At 43.1% G+C, this 25,888-nt stretch overlaps 3 protein-coding genes across 6 annotated transcripts; 1 reads left to right on the forward strand and 2 right to left on the reverse strand.

Moving 5' to 3' along the window:
• Nucleotides 1-400: 400 nt before the first annotated feature.
• On the reverse strand, nt 401-9,418 carry LOC114770587 (sialin-like). The gene is made up of 10 exons (XM_028964623.1): nt 9,313-9,418; nt 9,017-9,234; nt 8,658-8,891; nt 4,784-4,958; nt 4,246-4,364; nt 3,379-3,540; nt 1,489-1,621; nt 801-948; nt 631-721; nt 401-553 (listed from the first exon to the last, which is right to left on the reverse strand). Exons 1-10 carry the CDS (start codon nt 9,416-9,418, stop codon nt 401-403), a joined length of 1,539 nt encoding a protein of 512 aa, XP_028820456.1.
• Nucleotides 9,419-14,501: 5,083 nt separating this feature from the next.
• LOC114770198 (sialin-like) lies at nt 14,502-23,363 on the reverse strand. 3 transcript variants are annotated; one of them, XM_028963907.1, is made up of 11 exons: nt 22,961-23,363; nt 20,733-20,926; nt 20,437-20,651; nt 20,073-20,306; nt 18,238-18,412; nt 16,210-16,328; nt 15,956-16,117; nt 15,536-15,668; nt 15,273-15,420; nt 15,103-15,193; nt 14,502-15,025 (listed from the first exon to the last, which is right to left on the reverse strand). In XM_028963907.1, exons 2-11 carry the CDS (start codon nt 20,836-20,838, stop codon nt 14,873-14,875), a joined length of 1,536 nt encoding a protein of 511 aa, XP_028819740.1. In that variant the 5' UTR covers nt 20,839-20,926; nt 22,961-23,363; the 3' UTR covers nt 14,502-14,872. The 3 variants fall into 3 exon arrangements, with proteins under 3 accessions (XP_028819740.1, XP_028819739.1, XP_028819738.1); XM_028963906.1 differs by having other exon boundaries at nt 20,437-20,654; nt 20,733-20,914; nt 22,961-23,359; XM_028963905.1 differs by having other exon boundaries at nt 20,437-20,654; nt 22,961-23,357.
• On the forward strand, nt 23,186-25,814 carry LOC114770199 (palmitoyl-protein thioesterase 1-like). 2 transcript variants are annotated; one of them, XM_028963908.1, is made up of 10 exons: nt 23,186-23,316; nt 23,517-23,645; nt 23,719-23,828; nt 24,034-24,161; nt 24,240-24,310; nt 24,389-24,491; nt 24,924-25,014; nt 25,114-25,212; nt 25,331-25,402; nt 25,477-25,814. In XM_028963908.1, exons 1-10 carry the CDS (start codon nt 23,283-23,285, stop codon nt 25,597-25,599), a joined length of 960 nt encoding a protein of 319 aa, XP_028819741.1. In that variant the 5' UTR covers nt 23,186-23,282; the 3' UTR covers nt 25,600-25,814. The 2 variants fall into 2 exon arrangements, with proteins under 2 accessions (XP_028819741.1, XP_028819742.1); XM_028963909.1 differs by having other exon boundaries at nt 23,285-23,424.
• Nucleotides 25,815-25,888: the final 74 nt, after the last annotated feature.

Below are 25,888 nucleotides of genomic sequence, written 5' to 3' on the forward strand. Positions count from 1 at the left end.
TGTACTTCCAGGTTAACCACCTGACGCAGGCACGTATCTCCGTGAAATGAGGTTTAAACAACAAATATTGTACAATCTCGGCTTTTATTCATTTCTTGCCTTTGGTACAATATATATGCAAATCCTTATTTTATTGCCTCCATCACGTAGCAAATCACAATACATTTTCAGTATGATGGCAGTTTATAATGCCAGATTATATTTTTTACCACAAGAGTAAAAAGTTCTTTCATCCAATCATTTCCAATCCAATCATCCAGATCTATTACAGTGTTTGTGATTTGCACAAAAAAAGCAGATGGTTCAGTTGAACTACAGTAAAAATGCTATGAAAGAACAAAACAAGGCTTTGGTCTCTATTGGTACTGTGAATAGTAACCGTATTAATAAATGTGTTGTATCAGTGCTCCATCATTTCTTCATCAGTCATCAGCTCCTCTTCCACTGCCCACCTCTGGATTTTACCGCTGCCAAGTGCCAGGAAGAAAAGCGCCCCAAAGACACTAACGCCAGCAGACAGGAGGAACACATTCCTCCAACCGGCCAAGGAGTGCTGGAAAAAACAAGTCTAAGTTACAACTTCCAGGTCAGATTTAAACCAGATATAAACAGGAAATTATGAATGCTTACATCTTTAGCCAAGTAGCCCACAGCAATGGGAGAAAGTACACCAGGAATGGTCCCAAAAGTGTTTGTGATTCCCAGAAGAAAGCCAGCATAACTAGAGAGTGGGGACAATGTGAACAAATTTAGGGTGAAAAGAGCTATAAATGGCAAGATGTCAAACACCAGACAAGTACCGAGGTGCAATGTCGATCTGGTTCATAAAAACCCCTGCCTTGCTGGTGCCCCTTATGGTTATGGACAGTGTGAGGCAGGTCACAGCCAGGGCACTGCTGCACCGGGTGTAGCCCACGGCCACCAGGAAGGCGGCTGGTAAGACATGGCCTGTGAAGAGAAGAACGTTTGTCTGAAATTGTTTGCCACAGTAGTCCGTCATTCATCTACTAAAGAATTCAATTTGATAGACAGACAGTACGGGTGGTAGTACCCTAGTGGTTAACACACTCACCTATGAACCAATTGAACCCAGGTCCAAACCCCACTTACTACCATTGTGGCCCTGAGCAAGACACTTAACCCAGAGTGTCTCCAGGGGGGACTGTCCCTGTAACTACTGATTGTAAGTCGCTCTGGATAAATTGTAAGTTGCATTGGGTAAATGAGGTAAATGTAAATGTAACTCGGGGTTAAGTGTCTTGCTCAGTGACACAGTGGTAGTAATTGCTGTTTAATCCAGAGATTTTGTGGTCTTCTGATTTATAGCTGAGTGTGTTACTCACTTGAATGGTTCTTGTAGAACCAATTTTTGACCAATTTAGACTCTGCTAAATTTCCATAAGGACGTTGTGAAAATGTATTTAAAAAATTGAAATGGTCTATGTGAAGAAAGAGACTAAATGTGAAGTGAAAGGTGAGCCAACTTGCCTGCAAGAGTGAAGATCTTCCGAACAGCAGTGACACTCATCATCTCCCTCTCCAGGAGGTGATCTGCCACCACGCCTGAGAGGACGGAAAACAGCCAGGCGCCCAGGTAAGGAAGCGCAGAGAGGAAGGAATTCTTTTTGTACATAGAGGGAAAGAAAAAGGTGAAATGAATGAGGTGTCAACAGGAGCGCCAATAAATACATTCTTCTAAGTGAGAAAGACCAACATTTTAATCTGTTGTGTGGAGAAAACGCCTCAACTTATCCGACTTGTAGGGTCATATTCTCCACATACCAACTTTTCTTCCACTCCACTTCACATCTCTGACCACCACTTTATGTCCTTCACCCTCACTTATCAAATCCAAGACTGACCTCCATCCAGCATTCATTTGACAAAATCTTAACTCTGTCACACCTTCATCTGTATCTTCCTGCACTCTTTTCACATTCTTGTCCTTACCTTTGGAAACAACCACTAACACTCTTCTCTCCTCATTTTCCCTTTTCTATGGATCATCTCTGTCCTCTATTTTCCAATGGAGCGTAGAGGAAATATAAGAAATCACAGCCTGTCTTTAAAACAGCCAGGGTTCTTCCAATTCTAAAGAAACCTACTGCTGATCCTGCAGACATGAACAACAAACCATTCTCTCGTCTCTTCTCTTGTTTCTTTCTAAAGTCCTTGAGCGCTGTGTCTACAAACAGCTATTACTTCATCTGTGAGAACCACCTCCTAGATCAAAACCAATTTGGGATTAAACAGATCATTCTACAGAGACTGCCCTTCTGGCTGTTTCTGAGAAGCTACATGCAATCAGATCAGCAAAGCATTTGTTCTTATACTCCATTTGATACAGTAAACCCTCCTGTCCATCTTGAAGCACCTTGAAATTCTGGGCTCAGCATTGAGATGGTTTGCTTCCTACCTTGATGAGGAGTCTGACCAACTGACCAAGTGTAAAGGATTCACATCTGCTTCACGCAGACTCTCCGATGGTGTCCCTCTGGGCTCAGTACTCGGTCCTCTCATTTTCTCCCTCTACACAAGATCACTTGGTGAGGTCTTTTCTTCACATGGGTTATCCTACCACTGCTATGCCGACGACACACCACTCATCTTCTCTTTCCCTCCCTCAGATCTACATGCTGCTTCCAAAATCACTGCATGTCTAACTGACATTTCATCTTGGATGGCAGCCGATCAACGAAAACTCAACCCCACCAGAACCAAAGTAATATACATTCCAGCAGATTCTTCACCACATCAGGATCTTGTTATGTACCTGAACAACTCTCAGATCTCTCCTTCTACAACTGCACACAACCTTGGAGTAAGTATAGACAAGCAACGCTCCATCTCAACTCACATCACCATGTAGATTCCTTCTCTACAATATCAGATGGATCTTATCTACCAACACAGGCCACCCAGATTCTTCAAAGTCCACTTTATTGTCATCTCACAAGTGCACATAGAGACGAGATTGCAACGCTTTGGAGATTCACCACGTGCAAAAAGACACAGTGCAAATGGAGGAACAAAGAACACAAAAACATGACAAAGGACATTGTGCACCGACTTATAAAATAGTTCAGGTCAAGACAAACTAGACAAACCAGGCAGACAAGTAGCAGCAATATGACAGTATGCGTGGACTAACTTGTAACTTTCGTATAGTCTGACTTATGTTTAATTATTGTGTTCATGGTTTGAGTCCTAGTGAACCAGAACTGATTACTTCATTGATGGTAACATGAAAGCACGTTGTAAGTCGCTCTGGATAAGGGCGTCTTCCAAATGACGTAAACATAAATTTAAATGTTTGCCAAAAGAACTCCACCTCCAGCACACGGATCTCTGTAATAATACCCATAACACTGATGTCACCTGCTGAAGGTCAAAATGTAGCACGTTGTCCATGTATGTCGGAAGTGAGGTTTGCAAAGTGTAGTAGGACCAGTTGGAACACATCTGACAGATGATGATCGCCCACAGAGGAACAGAAAACATCATAGAAACCAGAGGGATGGACCAGCCATGTGCACTATCCTGAAGAACAGAGAGCAAGCAAACTCGATATTTAACCATTCCCCCTGATGAAGTGTCATAAATATTAACTAGTGGTGGGTATAGATACATTTTTTTATCTAGATTAATCTCACTGTAATCTTGGAATTAATCTAGATTAAAATTTGAATTCTGCCGAAGGCATTCAGAATATGTGTGCTACCCAAAAAATGACTAAAAGTAAGTCTTTGAGAATGGGTTTCTCAAGCCAGGTGGCGCATTAGACCAGGGGCTCATCTCCTGTTTCCAAAATGCATCACAAACTTGCTTGAGAAAGCTGTTCTACTATGATAATTGGTGATGAAAATAAATTATGTTCAATAAGATGTACTTGCCTCAGTTGCACTCAAACATAGTAGTTTGACGATGACTCTTCCCCTGCACTACATCAGTACTTGGCCCGGCATCCTCCACATTAGCTAACGGATGCTTTGCGTTTACGTGGTACTTGAGACTGGAAGAACTCCTACAGTAAACTAATTCTGCTTTGCACAAGGTGCAAACAACCTTAGTCTTGTCAAGGTTTCCATTGAGAAGCTTCTTAAAAGTGTATTTTCCCTGAAGCGGCTTCATAGCTGCATCCATGTTACCACGTCACTCTATATTTTTTTTATCGCCCGATAAGAGTCTCACGTTAACGCAACACGTTAACGGCAATAACGGCCCACCACTAATATTAATATATACCTGCGAACCAATGGAATTGATAATGTAATTTTTTTCTGGTTCACTGATGCGGGGATGAGTGCGTGGTTCATCTGACACCAAGACGAACCAAAATACAGCCCAGAGACATCCGGCACCTCCTGGACATGAAGGAAAACAGTCATTTGTACAACTGAGTAAAAAAAAACTCCAGATAATATAAAGGCTCTTGTAGAAAATATAATCTATTAAAATAATTTACATCTCACATATATCCATGCATTTTTATTTTTTTTATTTTAGGCTAAAAGTAAAACAGCGTTGACTGCTTCTGTAAAATTCAGAGCAACCTATACATGGTAAAGCATGATGACTACGATGGTAAAGTAAATCTTTCATGAGAAATAGCTGGGCATCAACCCGACATCTTAAGTAGTAGGATAGTTGATTGTCGTATTCACAAAAGAAATTAAAAGTCATAAAGACTAAATAAGATTACTTATAACCTATATTATAACTAATAACCAATTGACCAGTGAAATATAAAGTTAAAAGTTAAATTATTTAACATGTTCATTACCACAAATGTAGAAGACAGCAGGCCAGCCCAGGGATTCACAGATGACGCCGGTGACTGGAAAGGCTACAAAGGCCCCAAAACTCGCCCCTGCTCCAGATATAGTCATGAGACGGGATCTTTCCAAAGGAGGTGCCCAGCGAGCCCACATGGTTATCATGGCAGGGAGCGTCACGCCCTAAAATTCAAAATTCATTCATGGATGAGTAAACCATCTGTCTTATATGCTATTCTGGAATTATACTGTTTATACAGAGGTAGAGGTGGACTAGCTGGTAAGGAAAACACGAAATCTAAAAGATTCCAGTTAGATTCCCACCATTGAGCAAAGTTCTGTCTCTGCTTCCCAAGCGACTTTTACTACACTCACTAAGGTCTTTGTCTACCTCCACCAGCTCCTCCAGCAGGACCCCAAGGCGTTCCCAGACCAGACTGGAGATATCATTTCTCCAGCGTGTCCTGGGTCAACACGGGAGGGCTCCTGCCGGCAGGAGGCAGACTTCTTCTTCTTCTTCCAGGAGGCAAACGCTGCCCCAATCCCTCCCTTCTTCCCTTAATTGTGAACAAGACCCTGAGACACCTAAACTCCTCCACTTGAGGCAGGACCTCTCTCCCGAACCCGAGTAGGCAAGCCTCCCTTTTCCTGTTGAGAACCAGATTTGGTCTCAGATTTGGAGGTGCTGATCCTCATCCCAGCCACTTCACACTTGGCTGCGAACCGACCCAGCAAGAGCTGAAGGTCAGAGCCTAATGAAGCTAGGACGACCACTTCATGTGCAAAAAGCAGAGACAAGATTCTCCTGCCACCAAACTCGACACCCTCCATACCACGATTGCATCTAGAAATCCCATCCATATAGCTTATGAAAAGAACCGGAGACAAGGGGCAGCCCTGGCGTAGTCCAACCCTCACCGGGAACAGGTCCGCCTTACTGCCAGCTATACGGACAAAAAAACTCATACTCCTGGAGCGCCCCCCATAGGGTGCCCCTGTGGACATGGTCATAAGCCTTCTTCAAATCCACAAAACACATGTGGATTGGTTGGGCAAACTCTCATGCCCCCTCCATCACCCTAGCAAGGGTAAAGGGTGGTAGTAGCCTAGTGGGTAAGACACTCGCCTATGAACCAGAAGACCCAGGTTATAACCCCACTTACTACCATTGTGTCCCTGAGCAAGACACTTAACCCTAAGTTGCTCCCAGGGGGGGACTGTCCCTGTAACTACTGGTTCTAAGTCGCTCTGGATAGAGGGCGTCTGATAAATGCTCCCTTTCCAGGGAGGCTTAGGAGTGTTATAGTTGGAACACACTCTCTGCTCCCTCTTCTTAAAAATGGGGACCCCCACCACAGTCTGCCACTCCACCGGAACTGCACCCGATGTCCACCCAATGTTGCAGAGACATGTCAACCAAGACAGCCCTACAACATCCATAGCCATGAGATACCCAGGATGGATCTCATGTGCCCCCTGTGCTCTGCCGTTGTGTAACTGTTTGACTACCTCAGCAACTTCTGCCCCTGATATTGGAAAGTCCATACCCAGGTATCCTCATCAGATTTTGCGTCAGTGGTATTGAGAAGCATAACTATAGCCCCAGTTGACGTCAGCAGCTCCCATCCCCACTGTAAACAGTGTGAGCAAGTCGCTGCCTTCCTTTCCTGAGTTGTCGGATGGTTTGCCAGACTGCGGCTTGCACAGAAGTCCAATAACAAAACACCTCTCAAGTTCAAATCTGGCGGGCCGTTCCTCCCAATCACGCCCCTCCAGGTCATGCTGTCTTTGCCCACGTGAGCATTGAAGTCCCCCAGCAGGACAATGCAGTCCCCAGTCGGAGCACTATCTAGCACAAAAAGGGTGGGTACTCTGAGCTGTTATTTGGTGCATAAGCACAAACAAACCCATTCCCCGACCCGAAGCTACCCTCTCGTCTCCCGGGGTAAACCCCAACAAACAGGCTGAGAGTCTTGGCAGTAACAAAAAGCCAACCCCAGCTGTCCACCTCTCACCCGGAGCAACTCCAGCAAAGAAGAGTGTCCAACCTCTCTCAAGGACTTGGGTACCAGGGCCAATGTGTCAATGTATCTAGTCCGACTGTATCTAGCCGGTACCACTCAGCCTCTTCCACAAGCTCCAGCTCCCTCCCCTTCATGTTTGTGAATTTCTATCGTTGCTTCATCCATGGCTACAGTACAGTTGCAGCAATTTGTGTCGGCGGTGTGGAGGGCGTTCTGTCATCTCATCGGTTGCACCTGCAGTCCATTCTCTGGCTAGCATCCACAAACCAACGGCCAGGCAGAGAAAGCAACCAACAACCAGGACGATACCTGCGGTGCTTGCGGTGTCAGACTATCAATGCAACTGGCCATGGTACCTCCTCTGGGCAGAGTTGGCTAACAATTTGCAGGTCTCTTCTGCCACGGGACTCAGCCCATTTGAGAGTGCCTGCGAGAGTGACAAAAAAAGAACCCCAGTATGCAACTTACATGCACTGAACTAATATTCATTCCAGCAGATTCTTCACCACATCAGGATATTGCTATTTACCTAGACAACTCGCAGCTCTCTCCTTCTGCAACAGCCCGCAACCTTGGCATAACAATAGACAACCAACTCTCCTTCTCAACTCACATCAGCAATCTTTCCCGCTCATGTAGATTCCTTCTCTACAATATCAGACGAATCCGCCCTTATCTGTCAACCCAGGCCACGCAGATACTGGTTCAGTCCCTAGTAATCTCACGACTGGACTACTGCAACTCCCTTCTAGCTGGTCTACCACTATGTACTATCCAACCTCTACAACTCATACAAAATGCAGCAGCACGACTGATCTTCAACCTTCCCAAATTCTCCCATACCACCCCTCTGCTACGTTCCTCCACTGGCTCCCAGTAGCTGCACGCATCAGGTTCAAAATACTGATGCTTGCCTACAAAGCCAAACATGGAGCAGCACCATCCTACCTCACAGCCCTTATTACACCTCGCACTGCACCTGGTATACTCCGAGCCTCCAGTACTGCTCGCCTGGTCCCTCCATCTCTGAAGGTACGAGGAAGACGCTCATCTAGACTCTTCTCCGTCTTGGCCCCTCGGTGGTGGAATGAACTTCCAGCTCAGTCACTGAGCACCTTCAAACGACAGCTCAAGACCTTCCTCTTATTTAGATTAAATTGTAATTTTCTTGTTGTCGAACTTTGTGTACAGATTCTACAACAGAGTGAATAAAATAGGTGTATTCATAGTTGGGGTCCTAGTGAACCGGAATTGATCTCTTCATCGATGGTAACTTGAAAGCACGTTGTAAGTCGCTCTGGATAAGGGCGTCTGCCAAATGCAGTAAATGTAAATTATGGGTAATGTCCCCTGGAGTTAAAGGATAGTTTATGGAAATTGAACGACTATGACTTGTGTGGTTGGTTGTTACAAGCTTCCACACATAGAACACAACCCAACTTGTAAATAATTGTTGTGCTTCAGAACACCTCAGGGCCTTCAATTTACATATCAGTGTGTTTAAATATAAATGCTGCAAATACTGCCTACTTACATTCCAGGGCCACACCCATTCAAATAAGAAGGTTCTGTTTTAAGCATACTGTGTACAATAGTTTTTTTGGGGGTTTGATATTTACAATATTTAATGGATAATGATGAAGCTAGACAGAAAGACAAATAGGTGACATGGAAGGGGATCCTTCCAGGGGATCATGTCTGCACCTCGAAAGCTCTCTACTGGTCTCCTTCATGGCTCAGCACTTGGCCCTCTCCTGTTCTCCCTATACACCAAATCCAGAACTCTGCAGCACAACTTGTTTTCAACCTCTGGATAAGAGCGTCTACCAGATGCTGTCAATGTAAAATGTTCTCTTACCTCTCCAAAGCCCTCCAACGCACGCAAAGCAAACAGCCAGGAGACGCCAAGCTGAGCAGCTAAAGGGGTGAGGAGGGTGAGAGCCGCTGTGCCCAGAACGCCCCCACCCAGGAAAATTCTCCCCCCAAAGCGACCAGCCAGATAGCCCGCCGGGATCGGAGTGACCATTTTTCCAAAGTAGGAAGCTCCCAGCAGTATTCCCTGAGTCTCCAGACTCCATGGATAGCGTGGACTCTGTCAAAAAGAAGTAGACATTTTTTATCTGGAAATCATCTGATTCAGTAGTTTTAGAACTAAATAAAAAAAAACGACCAACAAGCATAATATATTTATCATGAAAAAAAAGGAGGAGTTCTCACCCCATCCGGCCCGTCTGTGTTCTTGCTGCTGTTACGGTTGTCGGAATGTGCCGGACACTCATGCCCGGTGCTTCTGTTGAGGGACTGATGTGATTCGGTGTCATTGACCATAGCAACCATGGCAACACTGAGATTGACGCGGAGTCCATATACCACAGCGAATCCGAAGAACATCAGGAGAGCCAGACTGTATCGTGCAGAGCATAACTGTGGAGCCACTGTGAAACATACCAGAAAAATACAGATATTATTGTTTCCTTCTGTAAGGCCATTTCATCAGAAGATTTAGGACGTACCTGCTTCCTTCACAGCCGGCTCCATGTCATTGTTAAGGAGCAGGTCGGTCTCCTCACAGTCCTCCTCGGGGTCAGAGTTTATGGAGTAACCATCGCCTAGAGCCATGATTTGCAGTCAAGAAGCGGCCAGTGCAGTTTTGGTTGTGTGTATATTGTTCACTTAACACTGCATCCAATCAAACTTTTCCAAAAATATTTTTGCTGCATTATAGTAACGCTGACTTACCGGGTTACGAGTTCACTCCAACGCATCTGCTCCCCTTCGCCAGGTAACAGAAAGAGGAAGAAAAATGCCCAAGTTGGAGAATTTATACGCGGGAGGAGGCCAGTCCGCCGAAACCCCCCGCTTCCTCCCGCAAATCACACACCAATTCCGGTCAAACAGCCCGCCTCAACAGAGACGTCAACGGCGGAGCTTCAACTTTAAAATCCCTTCATTTACACATTTTACATTTTTATTTTATTTATTTTTTTCACGCACGCACACATATTTCGCCATGTATATTCTGGACCTGTACATTTTATTTAATTAAACTGATGAAATCTTGCTGTACTTGTATATAGTGACGATGAGATGATGCAAGAAGTGGATCCTTCATGCTTTACAGGTTCATGTTGTTTAGAAGTCTAAAATAATGTAGGGTCCTCAATGACTGAACTTTCACCCCTGGGTGGGGTTCATTGTCACAATGTGCTTTTTAAAAAAACTGCTGGTGTGATCAGGGAGATAAGACTGTATTCAGATTTAAAATTAGTGGCTAAGCAGGTTGTGGAGCCGCTGTGATGCAATGCCATGTTTGAGGGAGACACACAGTTTGTGGGGGGCAGTAATTCTTAGACACCCCCCTAAATCTCCTTCAACCTTCCACTAGCCAAACTCCAATCATCTTGCCTTCTTCCCCTTCTCCAGTATTTTTTACTTTACCAACAGCAACATCTCTCCCACACACAAAGGAGGGAAAGTCATGGACCTGGTCTTCAATCATCCTTCTCCAACTTCTGACCTTTCTTCCACTCCACTTCACATCTCTGAGCACCACTTCCTGACCTTCAAACTCGCTCTACCAACAGGATCCACAACTATCCCCCATCCAACCTTCACACTGTCTCACCTTCATCATCTTCCTGCATTCTTTCACATCTCCCAACCTATGACTTATTCTTCTCCTTACCTCTAGAGACAGCTACTAACACTTTCCTCACCTTGCTTTCCCTTTATATGGATCACCTCTGTCCTCTATCTTCTAAACCCAATTGGACTTCTCCCCCTGCACCCTGGCTCTCCAATTAGGAGAGTACTTCAAGCAGCGGAGAGAAAATACAAGGAATCACAGCTTGACTCAGACCTACTGTATTACCAGAATCTTATGCGCATCCACTAACCTCACTTCTGCTAAAACTGCTTTCTACAAAGCAAAACTAGAAGCCTCTGCCCACAGCCCTCAAAAAGTCCACAACAGCTTCTTATCCCTACTCAACCCTCCGACTTCCCCTGCCCCGTCTTCCATAACAGCTGATCAGTTTGCCAACATCTTCACAGGGAAGATTGAACAAATCTGTCAGACATTCTCCACCCCAAATCCTACTCTCCCCCTCCAGGGTAGATTCTACAACTGCCCTAAATCAGTTTTCTAAACTCACATCAGATGAAATCATTCAGATTATATCTACGGGCAACCCAACCACCTGTCCACTAGATCCAACCCATTCTGCAATGCTCCAAACCATCTCCCCTGACCTCATCCCTTTCATTTCTTACATCATAAACAGATCAATCACATCTGGCCATGTACCATCTACCTTTAAAACAGCCAGGGTTCTTCCAATCCTACAGAAACCCAACGCTAATCCTACAGATGTCAACAATTACAGACCAGTTTCTCTCCTCTCATTTCCTTCTAAAATCCATAGACTTGTTCACATTTGAAACTGTGTGCACAAATTTTGCGAAACAAAGCAACGTGACAAAAAAAGTTGAACAAACATTAATATTCCTGACGACACTGTCGTGGTGGGCCTGATCTCTGACAACGACGAGGCAGCCTACCTGGAGGAGGTTGGAAATCTGGTGAACGGGTTCCAGAGGAACAACCTCCACCTAAACATCAGCAAGACAAAGGAGTTAATAGTGGACTTTAGTACCAAGCAGGAGAGGACCTACCAGACCCCTGTCATCAACAGGAGCCCAGTGGAGAGAGTGGACAGCTTCCGTTACCTCGGTGTTCACATCACGCAGGACCTGTCATGGTCCTGTCACATCAACACCGTGGTGAAAAAGGCCCGGCAGCGTCTTTACCTCCTCAGACGCCTGAGAGACTTCAGACTGCCCTCCAAGGTGCTCAGGAACTTCTACTCCTGCATCATAGAGAGCATCCTGAAGGGAAATATCTCAACCTGGTTCGGGAACAGCACCATGCAGGACAGGTGAGCCCTACAGAGGGTGGTTCGATCAGCCGAACGCATCATCTGTACCAAGCTCCCTGACCTTCAATCTATCTACAGCAAGCGGTGCTGCACCAGGGCCAGGAAGATAGTGAAGGACCTCACCCACCCCAACAATGGACTCTTCTCTCTGCTGCGACCAGGGAAGCGCTTTCACTCCCTGAAGTCCAACACAGAGAGAATGAGGAGGAGCTTCTTCCCGCAGGTTATACAAGCTCTCAACCACAACACTACATAGAACTAGGGTGGTAGTAGCCTAGTGGGTAACACACTCGCCTATGAACCAGAAGACCCAGGTTCGAATCCCACTTACTACCATTGTGTCCCTGAGCAAGACACCCTAAATTGCTCCAGGGGGACTGTCCCTGTAACTACTGATTGTAAGTCGCTCTGGATAAGGGCGTCTGATAAATGCTGTAAATGTAAATGTAGAACTCCAGCACTTTCAATTCACTTTTTAGTCTTTGCACAAAATCTCTGCTCTTTTTAATCTTTATACCGTGACTTTCACTCATTTGCACAGCTTCACCCTACCTGTTACACATATTTTATGTTTAAGACATAAAAGTGTAATATTTGGTTATGTTTGCAATTTTTGCAAACCTGCTTCAGAGCGCTCTGGTTCATCTTTCAGCAGGACAGCGACCCTAAACACACAGCCAAGACATCAAACAGGACAACTCTGTGAATGTCCCTGGACATCTCCGAAGAGATGCTTCACATTGGCACAGGTCAAGAGACATGTAGGTTCACCACTTCCCCAATTTGCAAGAGCCTGTATGATATAGGACTGTGAAGTACTCACTCACCATACAATAACCCAGCAGGGCAGCACAAGCTGGACATTTTCTTTGTTTGCTTTGTATTTGTAATATTGGTAAGATTGGTTATGTTGAGTTTTTATATTCGTATTGATAAAATTGTGCAATTTAAAAAAATTGGAACAAAATTGGATAAATTATTTCCTTTATGTCTCTCGGTGTGCTGGACGCAAATGCTTGGTGCCATTGTCCTTTGAGCATGAGGGCTGGTAATAGCCTAGTGGGTGACACACTCGCCTATGAACTAGGAAGACCCAGGTTCAAACCCCACTTACTACCATCGTGTCCCTGAGCAGGACACTTAACCCTGAGTGTCTCCAGGGGGGGACTGTCCCTGTAACTACTGATTGTCTGATAAATGCTGTAAATGTAAATTGACTGTTCCAGAACCTTCTCTCACTCCTTCACAGTGCATGGCCCACCTTTTCTGGGAATAAAGTGAGATTCATTTTAGATGTGATAAACCTGAGATAAAACAGGTTTTAAAGACTTTCTTAACCTTTAATAAAAAACTGTACATTAAAATATATCCTTATGATTTAGGCCGCAACATGTGCTTGTACATTTGTGTGGTTTTGGAGAAGAGAGCAGAATTTTTGCGTGTACTCGCACTGCATAAAGAATAGAACGGGTTTAATGTGTGCAAACTTGCATAGAATCATTATAGCAAGATTGTTAAATGATCTTGTTTTATTTTACAGTTAGAAGGAAGAGTTTAGGGTCAAGATCCCCAGTCTCCTGGTTCCCAGTCCCAGTATTTTTGTGTTATTTCTCCAGCCATCTCAATACTTTCTTTTATGATGTTCAAAAATGTACTAATAAAAATATTTCCACTGTGACCTTTACTCTTTCCATAATTATTTACCTTATATTACCTTATGTACTCTGTGCATACCAGATATTATAAAATCAGCCTTTGATTTCCTAAACTGCCCACATCACCTAAATGTGTACTTATTGTAAAACGTATCGTGTTAACGCTCCTCATACATTCACTTTAACTGTAATACGACAGTGTTCTTCTGACTAGATGCTAACTGTGTTTGGCTTTGTACCTGTTCTAACATTAAAACTAATTTAAAACTAATGGGTACAACAACAGCAGGTTCCTGAGTAATGACTTTCATATATAATGTAAATAAAATATATTATGTTATAAAATTGCATAATGTGTACGCTTATATATACATGCAGAATTTGTAATGATGTTGATATGACAACATAGATAATCATCAATAATCAATAGATAATCAATCATATAGGTGAGCTGAACATTATATCTTCAGATATTATAGTCATAGTGCTGCAATAAAGTGCATATCAGTACACTGATAATAGTTTTCACACTATTATCTGAATATTTTAAATCTATTACCATATGATTATGAAGAACGCCCAAACTGTTTAAATGCGTTACGTAGATAATGATGAAAGTTTAATAGTTACAATTTTAGACTACAAACTCACGTAATATCTGTAATTATACTGTACAAAATATAATAAAACATACAAAATGTAATATCGCTTTTTTGTCACGTGACCTGTCAGATGACGTCATGTGACCCGAAAAAAGGTCGGTCCGTTCATAAAAGGTCATTTTTAAAGGTCCACTGACATGTTTTTTCTGCTCTTATATCGGTCTTACTGGTCCCCATATACTGTATATGATGTATACTGTATTTCCAAAATTCAGCCGCTTTCTCCCCAGGACGTGCCGTTTCCGTGTCTGTAGCTTTAAACGCTAATGGGATTTTTCCTTTGATTAAAAAGTACTTTGACTGTTAAGACTATTATTACTGCTACTCAAATCTGTTATTTGATTTTTTATGACAGACTAATGAAAAGACATATAAATGAAAACTCATGTCAGGCACTCATACAGACTCGGACCATGTACTTCCGGGTTAACCACCTGACACAGGCACGTATTTCTGTGAAATGAGGTTTATTCACCAAATATTTCACAATCTCTGCTTTCATTCATTTCTTGCATTTGGTACAATATATATGCAAATCTTTATTTTGCATTTTGAAACATTTATTCCCTCAATCACGTGGCAAAATCACATTACATTTTCAGTATGATGGCAGTTTATAATGCATTTTTTACCACAAGAGTAAAAAGTCCTTTCATCCAATCATGTAGAAAAGATCTATTACAAAAACAGTATTTGTGATCTGCACAAAAAAAGCAGACAGTTCAGTTGAACTACAGTAAAAATGCTATGAAAGAACAAAACAAGGCTTTGGTCTCTATTGGTACTGTGAATAGTAACCGTATTAATAAATGTGTCGTATCAGTGCTCCATCTTTTCTTCCTCGGACATCAGCTCCTCTTCCACTGCCCACCTCTGGATTTTACCGCTGCCAAGTGCCAGGAAGAAAAGCGCCCCAAAGATACTAACTCCGGCAGACAGGAGGAACACATTCCTCCAACCGGCCAAGGAGTGCTGGAAAAAACAGGTCTAACTTACAACTTCCAGGTCAGATTTAAACCAGATATAAAAAGGAAATTAGGAATGCTTACATCTTTAGCCAAGTAGCCCACAGCAATGGGAGAAAGTACACCAGGAATGGTCCCAAAAGTGTTTGTGATTCCCAGAAGAAAGCCAGCATAACTAGAGAGTGGGGACAACGTGACCAAATTTAGGGTGAAAAAAGCTGAAAATGGCAAGATGTCAAACACCAGACAAGTACCGAGGTGCAATGTCGATTTGGTTGATAAAAACCCCTGCAGCGCTGGCGCCCCCTATGGTTGTGGACAGTGTGAGGCAGGTCACAGCCAGGGCACTGCTGCACCGGGTGTAGCCCACGGCCACCAGGAAGGCGGCTGGTAAGACAAGGCCTGTGGAGAGAAGAACGTTTGTCTGAAACTGTTCGCCACAGTAGTTCTTCATTCATCTACTAAAAAAGAAAGAGACTAAAGATATTTATGTGAAGTGAAAGTTGAGCCAACTTGCCTGCAAGAGTGAAGATCTTCCGAACAGCAGTGACACTCATCACCTCCCTCTCCAGGAGGTGATCTGCCGCCACTCCTGAGAGGACGGAAAACAGCCAGGCGCCCAGGTAAGGAAGCGCAGAGAGGAAGGAATTCTTTTTGTATGTAGAGGGAAAGAAAAAGGTGAAATGAATGAGGTGTCAACAGCAGCGCCAATAAACACATTCTGGACGTTTCACTGTTTCAGAGCTCATAGCTTAGAAATATCGATGTAAATTTATCAAAATCAATATGAACAACCTTAAGCGAGACAGAGCAACATTTTAATCTGTTGTGTGGAGAAAACGCCTCAACTAATCTGACTTGTAGGGTCATGTTTGCCAAAAGAACTCCACCCCGAGCACACGGATCTCTGTAGTAATACCCATAACACTGATGTCACCTGCTGAAGGTCAAAATGTAGCACGGTGTCCATGTATGTTGGAAGTGAGGTAAGCAAAGTGTAGTAGGACCAGTTGGAACACATCTGACAGATGATGATCGCCCACAGAGGCACAGAAAACATCATAGAAACCAGAGGGATGGACCAGCCATGTGCGCTTCCCTGAAGAACAGAGAGCAAGTCAGGTCTAAACTCGACATTTAACCTTTTCCCCCTAATGAAGTGTCATAAATATTAATATATCCAATGCATACCTGCGATCCAATGGAATTGATAATGTAATTTTTTTCAGGTTCACTGATGCGGGGATGAGTGCGTGGATCATCTGACACCAAGACGAACCAAAATACAGCCCAGAGGCATCCGGCACCTCCTGGACATGAAGGAAAACAGTCAATAACAGTCAATAATGAGTAAAAATCTCCAAGTAATATAACCAGTCTCTCCAGGAGTTTGCAATGTTGCAATTGCAACAATTAACACAAATTATTTGCTTTTTGCACTTTTGTTGAATTGCAACTTTTTTGTACTTCCAACATTTAGCATCACTCAAACATAATAAGATTTACTTCCATGTTACCGAACATGCAGACATGTGCGACACCCTCCGACAAAGTGGGGGTATTATTGCGTGTCCCTCTTCATATAATGGCTGCTGTGGCTAGGCCAATATTTTACTGGTGGTAACGGTGTACTGAGGCTGCTCTGTCGGCGTGGAAAGGAATGCTGTTCAACTTCGCCTTTACTGGCTAAATCGTATGGTGCAAAACACAGACGGTCTGGCTCCATCATCCAAAATGTTGAAGAATGGTACCAGCACCTTAAAATTATTGTATATCGTACACACGCAATTTCCATTCTGACATGGCTCAGAAAACCTCTTTCAATAACACATATTGCCATAGACTGTGCATATTATAGTTTATAATGCAACTTTTACCTAAGAATGTATTCTGGATCCCGTTCAGCAAGGCAACTGAAGCACTGCATCATGGGATCTGTAGTTTGTTGTTATCAGCACCGTGCAACGACACGTAAAACGAGCCGAGTATGAACACAGAGATCTGTACCCTATCGTGCTAGTGAAATAACTTGAATGGGTAAAATGATAGGATTTTAGGAATTACTGATTGTACAGAGGGTAAAATTATCGTACAAATACAGTGTTTATTGTACGTCTGTAAACATGCATCTGCTTCTCAGGAACTATTTGTACTAGCTTGCCACTGCACGCCAGTTAGCTAATGCCAACATCACTTTCGCACATCTTGTACAGCATGCAACGTTTTGGCGGAGCACAAACAAAAGTAGTCGATTGCAAACATTTTTCAGCCACAAAGCGTCAGAGTGTCAGACAAATCACCCAGACGGAGGGACTGTAAAATGGCTCTTATAATAGCTGGGAAGCACAATCTATTAACATCATTTACATATGATGCAGCTGCCTTGTCTTATGTTTCTTACTGTTACACTGGTCATTGCACTTTATGCACTTTAGCAGAATCCATAGCCACTACCAATGATATCTGTGTGTTATGCAGAGGTGGGGAGAGTAGCCAAACATTTTACACAAGTATGAGTAGCGTTACTCCAAAATTATAATACACAAGTACAAGTAAAAAGTAGTAATCCAAAAAAATTACAACAGTATTTAGTGTTAAAACTAGTCAAGACCTGAGTAACTGTAGGATTGCAATATCTCATATATTTTGTATTCGGATTTCAAAAATATGAATGTGTCCTAACAATAATAATAATAACTATTAATATTAATAAATAGTTGATGGACTAAATCTGAGAGTACAAACTATCTTATATATTAATTAATTGTGTTAGCATCGATATGTTAAATAAAACAGTTAAACACTCATTCCTTCCTCTACAGAAGATGTATGGAGGTCTACTTAGCTCATGGCACCATTTAACTGTACTGTATGAAGTTTGTGCTCCTCTGCCCGCCACGGTTTGTGTGGTCATGTGACTGCGTGGCTACGTCTGATTGGTGAAACGTATGAGCTCTACTGTCTCTGTAAAATTCAGAGCAACAGCTAAATGTTAAAGCAGGTTGACTACGATGGTAAACTAAAATCTATCGTGAGAAACAGCTGGGCATCAATCCTAAATCTTTAGTAGTAGGAATTCATAGTTCATTTAAGTATTCACAATAGAAATTAAAATAAAAGTCATATCGACAAAATAAGGTTAGTTATAGAAAATATTATATCTAATAGCCAAGTGACAAGGAGTGAAATATAAAGTGATTTATATAAAATGTTTATTACCACAAATGTAGAAGACAGCAGGCCAGCCCAGGGATTCACAGATGACGCCGGTGACTGGAAAGGCTACAAAGGCCCCAAAACTCGCCCCTGCTCCAGATATAGTCATGAGACGGGATCTTTCCAAAGGAGGTGCCCAGCGAGCCCACATGGCCATCATGGCAGGGAACGTCACGCCCTAAAATTCAAAATTCACATGATTGGACGGGTAAACCATCCGTCCTATATGCTATTCCGGAATTATTCTGTTTTTCAGAATGATCCTGTAGTTGATATTGAACATGGAATAGACGCCCTTTTTACAATGTAAAGCAGTCATATCCTGATGATTATCGATATCGCTGTCAAAATGAATTTGTTAATCACTGCTATTAGCTTTAAATATTTAACATGTTATAATAAATTAAAGCCTTTAATGCAGCTGCTTTTGTTTGGGAGGACTACATATTGGCTTGATTGGCTGCTGCCTGCTCTGTACTTGAAAAGTTGAACAGTGGTGATAGTAGCCTGAGGGTCTCATGGGGGACTGTCCCTGTCACCACTGATCACTCTGGATAAGGGCGTCTGATAAATGCTGTAAGTGTCACATTTCCTAACTTTGTGCTGCAGGTACCACAAAGAACACGAAGCGATGGACCCACAATTGAGTTCAATGGCGCATCAATCCATACAAAGTGAATGGAAAACACCTCCTATTACAACTGGTGTGTGCAACTTACATGCACTAATTATAGTTAAAGGATAGTTTATGGAATTTGAACAATTTTGACTTGTGCGGTTAGTTGTTACCCATCAAGCCTCCACACGTAGAACACAACCCAGCTTGTAAATAATTGCTGTGCTTCAGAACACCTCAGGGCTTTGAATTTACATAAGGTATTGTTTAATGGTAGAGGCAACATCATATACTCCATTTCAGGGCCACACCCATTCAAAGAATTTTTTTTTTTTAATTCTTTGTTTTCAATATTTCCAATATTTAATGGTTAATGAATAACTTTTTTATATTATTTAATAACAATATCCAAAAACCATCCATAGCATCATGAGAGTATTTAACAAAACATGTATGTGTTTCGGGCTTTGACTACGATAAAAAGTTACTTTAACCATAACCCTATGAAGTGTCACAAAACACTATGATTATGCAATTGCTTCAAAGTCATATGACTTTTATTGTGGCCTTATATAACTATATAGTGTAAAATTCAGGTTGAAGCTATTTGAATGTTTATGTGCATTGCCTTGCTGCTCTTAGTGTACAAGCAGCAATCTTTATAACTAAAAGCTTTCACGTGACTGTAATAAAACAAGCGTTAAGTGACTTTGCTGAGGAATGAAGTTACATACATTTGAATAGTATAGAGACAGTATGCTACAACAATGTTCTGCTCTTCTACATGCTGCTAGATCAGTAAAACTGTCATCAGTCCTGAGCTTTCTGGACCATTCAGCAGCACAAGACCCTGTTTGGAATTGGTGGCTCGGCATGAAAGTGAATAGATTCCTATCTGGATGATAGATCTCGTCAGGTGACACGGAAGGGGATCACATCTGCACCTCAAAAGCTCTCTACTGGTGTCCTTCATGGCTGAGCACTTGGCCCACTCCTGTTCTCCCTTTACACCAAATCCCTTGGTGAGGTCATATTCTTGCATGCATTATCCTACCACTGCTATGCAGATGACGTCTCCAAACTGGACATCTGCAACTCACTTCTGGCTGGTCTGCCTCTAACCGCTACTCTTCAGTTGATCCAGAACGCTGCAGCACAACTTGTTTTCAACCTCTGGATAAGAGCGTCTACCAGATGCTGTCAATGTAAAATGTTCTCTTACCTCTCCAAAGCCCTCCAACGCACGCAAAGCAAACAGCCAGGAGACTCCAAGCTGAGCAGCTAAAGGGGTGAGGAGGGTGAGAGCCGCTGTGCCCAGAACGCCCCCACCCAGGAAGATTCTCCCCCCAAAGCGACCAGCCAGATAGCCCCCCGGGATCTGAGTGACCAGATATCCAAAGAAGAAAGCTCCCAGCAGCATTCCCTGAGTCTCCGGACTCCATGGGTAGCGTGGACTCTGTCAAAAAGAAGTAGACATTTTTTTATCTGAAAAACATCTGATTCAGTAGTTTTAGAACAAGTTAACAGACTAAATAAAATGCAGCATGAAACAAACAACAAGCTTGAAAAAAGGGAGTTGTTCTCACCCCATCCGGCCCGTCTGTTTTCTTGCTGCTGTTACGGTTGTCGGAATGTGCCGGACACTCATGCCCGGTGCTTCTGTTGAGGGACTGATGCGATTCGGTGTCATTGACCATAGCAACCATGGCAACACTGAGATTGACGCGGAGTCCATATACCACAGCGAATCCGAAGAACATCAGGAGAGCCAGACTGTATCGTGCTGAGCATAACTGTGGAGCTGCTGTGAAACATACCAGAAAAATACAGATATTATTGTTTCCTTCTGTGAGGCCACTTCATCAGAAGATTAAGGACGTACCTGCTTCCTTCACAGCCGGCTCCATGTCATTGTTAAGGAGCAGGTCGGTCTCCTCACAGTCCTCCTCGGGGTCAGAGTTTATGGAGTATCCATCGCCTAGAGCCATGATTTGCAGTCAAGAAGCGGCCAGTGCAGTTTTGGTCCGGTATACGTTGTTCATTGAGCAACTGCATCCAATCAACCTGTTAAAAACCCTGCATTATATGCACATACTTTATTAGTATCACAATCTGTCTATGAAAATACATTTTTGTAGTTTCTCTGAGCATTAAACACTCCTGGGAAGGCTGTTTGGACGCTGACACGTAAGATCAGTTTAGTCTGGCTGGTAGACTGATGGTCCATATTTGAAAATGTGTGAACAAATTTTGGGAAAAAATAAATTTGACTAAAAAAAACTACAATTCCTTAGAATGATCAGATTTATACATGAGTGGGATAAGTGAAGGATGTACTTTAAATAGACATATTTGTGAGAACAAGTCAGAAGTTTGGATGCATGAACTCTGTGGTGTTTATGGAGACTAAGTTGGTGTCATTTTGACGAATACAATGCAGTAACTATATTTGGTTTTTTTGTAACGGAAGTGACGTATGTTTGATGAATCTGTTTTTTCAGAGTCGCCTCTTTTTACCTTCATGGCTGCTTTGTTCACTATTGTAATCATCAAAAGCTGCTTCATGAGATGCATGAGTGTACATGCATTATAAGTGCATTATAAGATAGTTATATTTTGTATATTTTCAATGTCCATCAGTTCCACAAAAGAATCACCGTCCAGACTCGGCAAAAAGTCACAAAACACCTTCCAAATGGACCAAAACACATGGAGTCTGTTCTTCAGAAAGCAAGACATGAAGTCATCCCCTTTACCCACCGACACGCGCCAGGACGTTCTTCTTTTTTCCAAAAGCAAGCAATTACATGCATGGCTTCCAACAAACAGATAATCAGCAGCAATTTTTCATGTTTGGTCATTTTTAAATTTGAAGGACAAATATGTAACATACACAGCTTGGGATCAAAAGGAATTAAAAAGGAAGGGTGGTAGTAGCCTAGTGGGTAAGACACTCGCCTGTGAACAAGGAGACACAGGTTCAAACCCCACTTACTACCATTGTGTCCCTGAGCAAGACACTTAACCCTGAGTGTCTCCAGGGGGGGACTGTCCCTGTAACTACTGATTGTAAGTTGCTCTGGATAAGGGCGTCTGGTAAATGCAGTAAATGTAATTGTAAATGTAAATTACTTTACCAACAATTTTACTTACAATGTTCAATATTTTAACCCCAAAACAGTTCCCTTCTCTTGCTTACATTTGTCACATTCATCAGGAATATTTGGATTGAAGTTGTGTAACTTAACTGGAGTGATGTATTGTCTACTCAGCCATTTATACTGACGCAGTCTCAAATGGGTGTTCCTTGTCTGAGTTTAAGCTTTTAAACATGCTATTTACCGCCATTCCTCAGTTATATTGACCTGCAGGTCAGATCGCCATGCTTGAAGTCTGTCATTAAATTATTCTTTAGATTTGGCCATAAATTGCAAATATTTGAAAAAGTCTTTTGATGAATTTCAGACCTTGTCCTAATTTCTTCAAAAGACATGAGTTTTCCTTCATTATAGAGATCAGATGCCCTACTAATACCTTGTATTGACCAGATTTTAATACCTGGGTCATCTCTACCAGGGCGGAAATTTTCATTGCCAAAAACTGGTGAAAGTTGTGATAATTCACCTAAATGAGTAAGAGCCTCAAACCGAACTACTATAGCTCATTCCATTTTTATACAAATGTTCTTACATCACACCACGACCTAGACCTTGCTTTATTGTGGTCGTCAGATCCTCATTTGGAAGTCCCTGATGTCGCCACGACCTCACGATTGTCCTGCAGATGCGCGTGCGCACACAGGCCACGCCCACATGTTTGCAGATGTTATAGAGTCAACATATGTATTGCAGAATTGAATTATTATAATCGATTCTGAGATACTGACAATGTTGAGTAACATCGCGGAAAAAAATACATCATGAAAATATAGGTCACGGTACGAAATTTCTTATAAATGTAGTAGCAACGACAATTATCACAACAACAGTAGTAAAAATAGCACATTGGTGAGAATATGAAAAAAATTAATGTGGAAATATAAACGACTAAATGAAATATGATGAGCACACCGCTAATGCCGGGAAAGTGTGACAGAACTCATTTCCTTACCACTTTCATGCCGAAGTTGTTTGTGTTCGTGGCCCGCAGCTGTTGTGCCCGGCGAGCCGGAGCACTTTCTCGGCCCCAGGTACTCCGTTCCGCCGGATTTCTCACCAGAGGAAGAACAGAAGAGCCACATCTCGCCCCATGACCGGCGCTGGGCTGCTGCGCTCTGATTGGCGCCGGTGGGTCACGTGACAAACCGCGGCAGCCTCTGCACATGCGCAGATCTGTACTGTACGCGCACAGACGAATCTGCGAGGACGCGGCCGCGCCGTCTATCCCGCGCAGCTACAGATCTGGCAGCGAGGTGGAGAGCCGAACTTGTCACATGATCGCTTGTGTGGCGCCTGTTCTCTCGTCATGTTAGTAAACCGGATCCTTGCCTCTTTATTAATTATTATTTGTTAATACCAGCATTTGGACGTTAGGCGTTGGCTTAAAAACGTAGCTGCTCAGATTGTTTGAAAGAAGTCCGTGTTGTTTCCCCGTGTTGGGCTCATTTTCAGATCTGCACACTTCCTCATCTGTCGTCGTCACCTCATGCTCTTCTTTTTTCCCGCAGATTGGCCTTTAATGATGCCCTTGTCTGCCTGGCTCCTGCTCCTTGTCGGGGCCGCTCCCCTGGTTTCCGTCTCTGTCGGATCCCGGGCTCCCAATGCGTCTCTTCCTCTGGTTCTGTGGCATGGAATGGGTGAGAGAGAGAAAGAGACGCTATACAGAGAGTTCTTTACATTTACAGCTTTTTAAAAGCCATGTTCATGCAGGAGACAGCTGCTGCAACCCCCTGAGCATGGGATCTATAAAGAAGATGGTGGAAGAAGACGTTCCAGGAATTTACGTGCTCTCTCTGATGATTGGGAAATCTGTAGTTCAGGTATTGTTCACCGTGAACACACTTTCATTTACACTCACTCTTATCCAGAGCGACTTACAATCAGTAGTGACAGGGACAGGAGACACTCGAACCTGGGACTTTGTGGTCAGGTGTGTTACCACCCGCTTGTATAATACACATAATTCTATTTTGCTTTTATATATTGACACGTCGGGAATGGAATTCACCTTCCCTTGTTTTTAAGGACACTGAGAATGGCTTCTTCATGGATGTGAACGAGCAAGTGTCCTTTGCGTGCAACCAACTGTCAAAAGATCCGGAACTCCAGAGTGGCTATAACGCCATGGGCTTTTCTCAAGGTGGACAGTTCTTGTGAGTAGAAATTCAGGGACTTACCAAACACGCCCGAACTGAGCCGACCTGTTCCAGACACAGACCGTGTTCCCGCAGGAGGGCGGTTGCTCAGAGATGTCCGTCTCCGCCCATGAGGAACCTGATTTCGGTCGGGGGACAGCAGCAGGGTAAATGAGTCCCCCGCGAGGCTGCCGGGCCGGTGTGCACGTTTCTGTGAGTCACGCGCAGCTCTGGTTCCTTGTCAGGAGTGTACGGCCTGCCTCGGTGCCCTGGGGAGAGCTCGCACATCTGCGACTGGATACGCAAGATGCTCAACTCCGGCGCGTACTCCGATTTCGTCCAGAAACAGTAAGCGCGTCCAGCCGCAGAGACTTTTCGTTTTGGCCGGTGGGTTGACGCCATTTGTTTCAGTTGCATTTCCCCAAAGTCTCACCATCTTTGTCCCAGAAATGAGCGTTTTGCTGGTATGTCTGTACAACTTCTCACCATCAGGACATATTGTATAATTATCAGCAGATGCACAGATGAAGAGGGTCGATAAAGAAGGCAATAAGTACATAGAGATTTCACAGTACATCCGTCATTATTGTGGAACTGGTTGGGTATCTTACGGAATTACACTCCTGTTTTTAAAGATATGACCTCACACAACAAATTTGGGAACGTGCTGCAGGACCACATGGCTGCGTTCCACCTTAATCTGAAATTCCTGTGAGCTTTTCCCTCTGAAAGCTGGCTGGCCGTCTGTGTTGTGTTGTTCTCCGCCTCTTCCCTCCACAGCCTTGTTCAAGCGCAGTACTGGCACGACCCTTTAAATGGGGACTTGTACAAGGAGAAAAGTCTCTTCCTCGCTGACATAAACCAGGAGCGGGTACGTCGGTATCTGACCGACTGTTCTTAATTACGAAAAAAAAAAAAAAAAAAAAAAGTTCATTCCTCTGTGATTTCATTTAATTGCCGTTGGCTTTAGGGCATTAATGAGACCTACAAGAAGAACCTGATGTCCCTTAATAAATTTGTCATGGTCAAGTTTCTGCAGGACTCGGTTGTGGACCCAGTTGACACCGAGGTAATGAAGAGCCCAGACTGATCAGCATTATCAATATTAACCAGAAATGTGTGTGTAACTCACTTTTAATTTAGATATTTTATCATTTTTTATATGTGCAAATATCACCCTGTCCCAGTGGTTTGGCTTCCTGAAACCAGGTCAAGCTGAAGAGACCGAGACTCTGCAGGACAGCGTTATATATAAGGAGGTGAGGAAGTTATATCATGTGATTTATGTTCCTCTTTCAGAACATCTTGTTAAAGTTTTGCGTCCCCATTTAAGGATCGCCTGGGTCTGGCGGAAATGGATAAAGCCGGGAAGCTGGTTTTCTTGGCTACAGAAGGAGACCATCTGCAGTTTACCCGGGCGTGGTTTGATGAGAACCTGTTGCCTTACTTGCACTAAACACACTCCAGCATGTAGTTTTTAAGGTTTATCATCAGTTCTTTCCTTTTAAATTGCACTGAATCTTTTTAATTCCTAATGAGTTGATTTTTGCATTTAAACATGTACTTCTACTGTCATTTCATGATGTTCCAAACTGTCAGGCTGCTACTACTATAATGGAGAATGTGTAATAAATGGCTGCCTGTTAATAAATAGATTGTTTTAGTGAATCACATTTTTTACTTTCGACTTTATTCTAGGCTTTGAAATGCAAAAATTGGTTAAATTTGGTCAAAGGCCTGATTGA

This window comes from Denticeps clupeoides, chromosome 20 (genome assembly GCF_900700375.1).
Source record: "Denticeps clupeoides chromosome 20, fDenClu1.1, whole genome shotgun sequence".
In the NCBI taxonomy this organism is placed as follows: Eukaryota; Metazoa; Chordata; class Actinopteri; order Clupeiformes; family Denticipitidae; genus Denticeps; species Denticeps clupeoides.